Source organism: Phalaenopsis equestris, unplaced genomic scaffold (genome assembly GCF_001263595.1).
Source record: "Phalaenopsis equestris unplaced genomic scaffold, ASM126359v1 Scaffold193828, whole genome shotgun sequence".
NCBI lineage: Eukaryota > Viridiplantae > Streptophyta > Magnoliopsida > Asparagales > Orchidaceae > Phalaenopsis > Phalaenopsis equestris.
In genome coordinates, this window is record NW_018213777.1 from 1 (window position 1) to 1,084 (window position 1,084).

The 1,084-nt window shown below is 37.2% G+C and overlaps 1 protein-coding gene across 1 annotated transcript; it reads left to right on the forward strand.

Moving 5' to 3' along the window:
- Positions 1–379: 379 nt before the first annotated feature.
- LOC110034834 (UDP-glycosyltransferase 87A1-like) lies at positions 380–996 on the forward strand. Its single transcript, XM_020739074.1, has one exon. The coding sequence runs from the start codon at positions 385–387 to the stop codon at positions 994–996; it is 612 nt and encodes a 203-aa protein (XP_020594733.1). The 5' UTR covers positions 380–384.
- Positions 997–1,084: the final 88 nt, after the last annotated feature.

The following is a 1,084-nucleotide window of genomic DNA, read 5'->3' on the forward strand; positions in this document are numbered from 1 at the left end:
CTATGACAATATCTGTGAAGATACATCTATTTTCTTATATTTTTATTTAATTTTATTTTATTGACGTGTTAATTTCAATAAAATAAAGCAAAATGAAAAAATATGAAAATAAATTGTATAATATAATTTATTTTAGAATGCTAAAATAAATATTCAAAATAACAAAATAATTTAATTAAAATGAAACATAATATCACGAATTAATTATATTAATAATGATGTTAAATATTTATTATTTTACTTTTCTCTAAAGTAAATGAAATTCAAGTCTTTTAAATTTAAAAATTTTGATATTTGGTTTGGTGAAAATAAAATATTGTTAAAATTTAAATGAATATTAAGAACTTAAATATTTGAAACTCACTTGAATTATGTATCTTCCAAATGCACATAAATTGTTGTCCTTGCATCAGCGGAGAAATGGATTCCGGCGACCGCTCCGATCTGATTTCCCCGACCACTTCTTCCCCACCAAGCCATATAGTAACCATCCCTTTCCCAGGCCGCGGCCACATAAACCCCATGCTCTCTCTCTGCCTCCTTCTCTCCCCCAAAACCCTAACCGTCACCATCATCGTCACAGAAGAATGGCTCAACATAATCAACTCCGATCATCCATCCCCATCCCTACCCTCCAACCTCCAGATCCGCTCCATCCCCAACGTCCTTCCATCCGAACGCACGCGCGGCAGCAACTACACCGAATTCTTCAACTCCGTAATGTCTAAAATGGCGGATCCAGTTCAGCGAGTGCTCGACGAGCTCAACCCGCCGGTCGATGTTGTCATAGGAGACGCGCTTTTGCCGTGGGTTGCTGGAATATGTGAGAAGAGGAATGTTTCTGCCGTGTCTTTGTGGACGGAATCTGCTTCTTCGTTCTACGCTCTGTACAAATTCGATCAACTTGATGCCGCCGGCGGATTGCCGGAAGATTTCTCAGGTAAATGCCCCCCTCTTTTTGTTGAGTGTGTGTTTTTAGCTTTTTGGTGGTTTTGATTTTTCTGGAGTGGTAGCTATGCTTTCTCACATTTTCGCTGGTTTAATTTGCGAAATTTACAAACATACCATTAAATTCTTATATATC

Bases quoted from the DNA above. Each gene is read 5' to 3' on its own strand.
- LOC110034834 (XM_020739074.1), top strand. From the start codon at position 385: ATGCACATAAATTGTTGTCCTTGCATCAGCGGAGAAATGGATTCCGGC.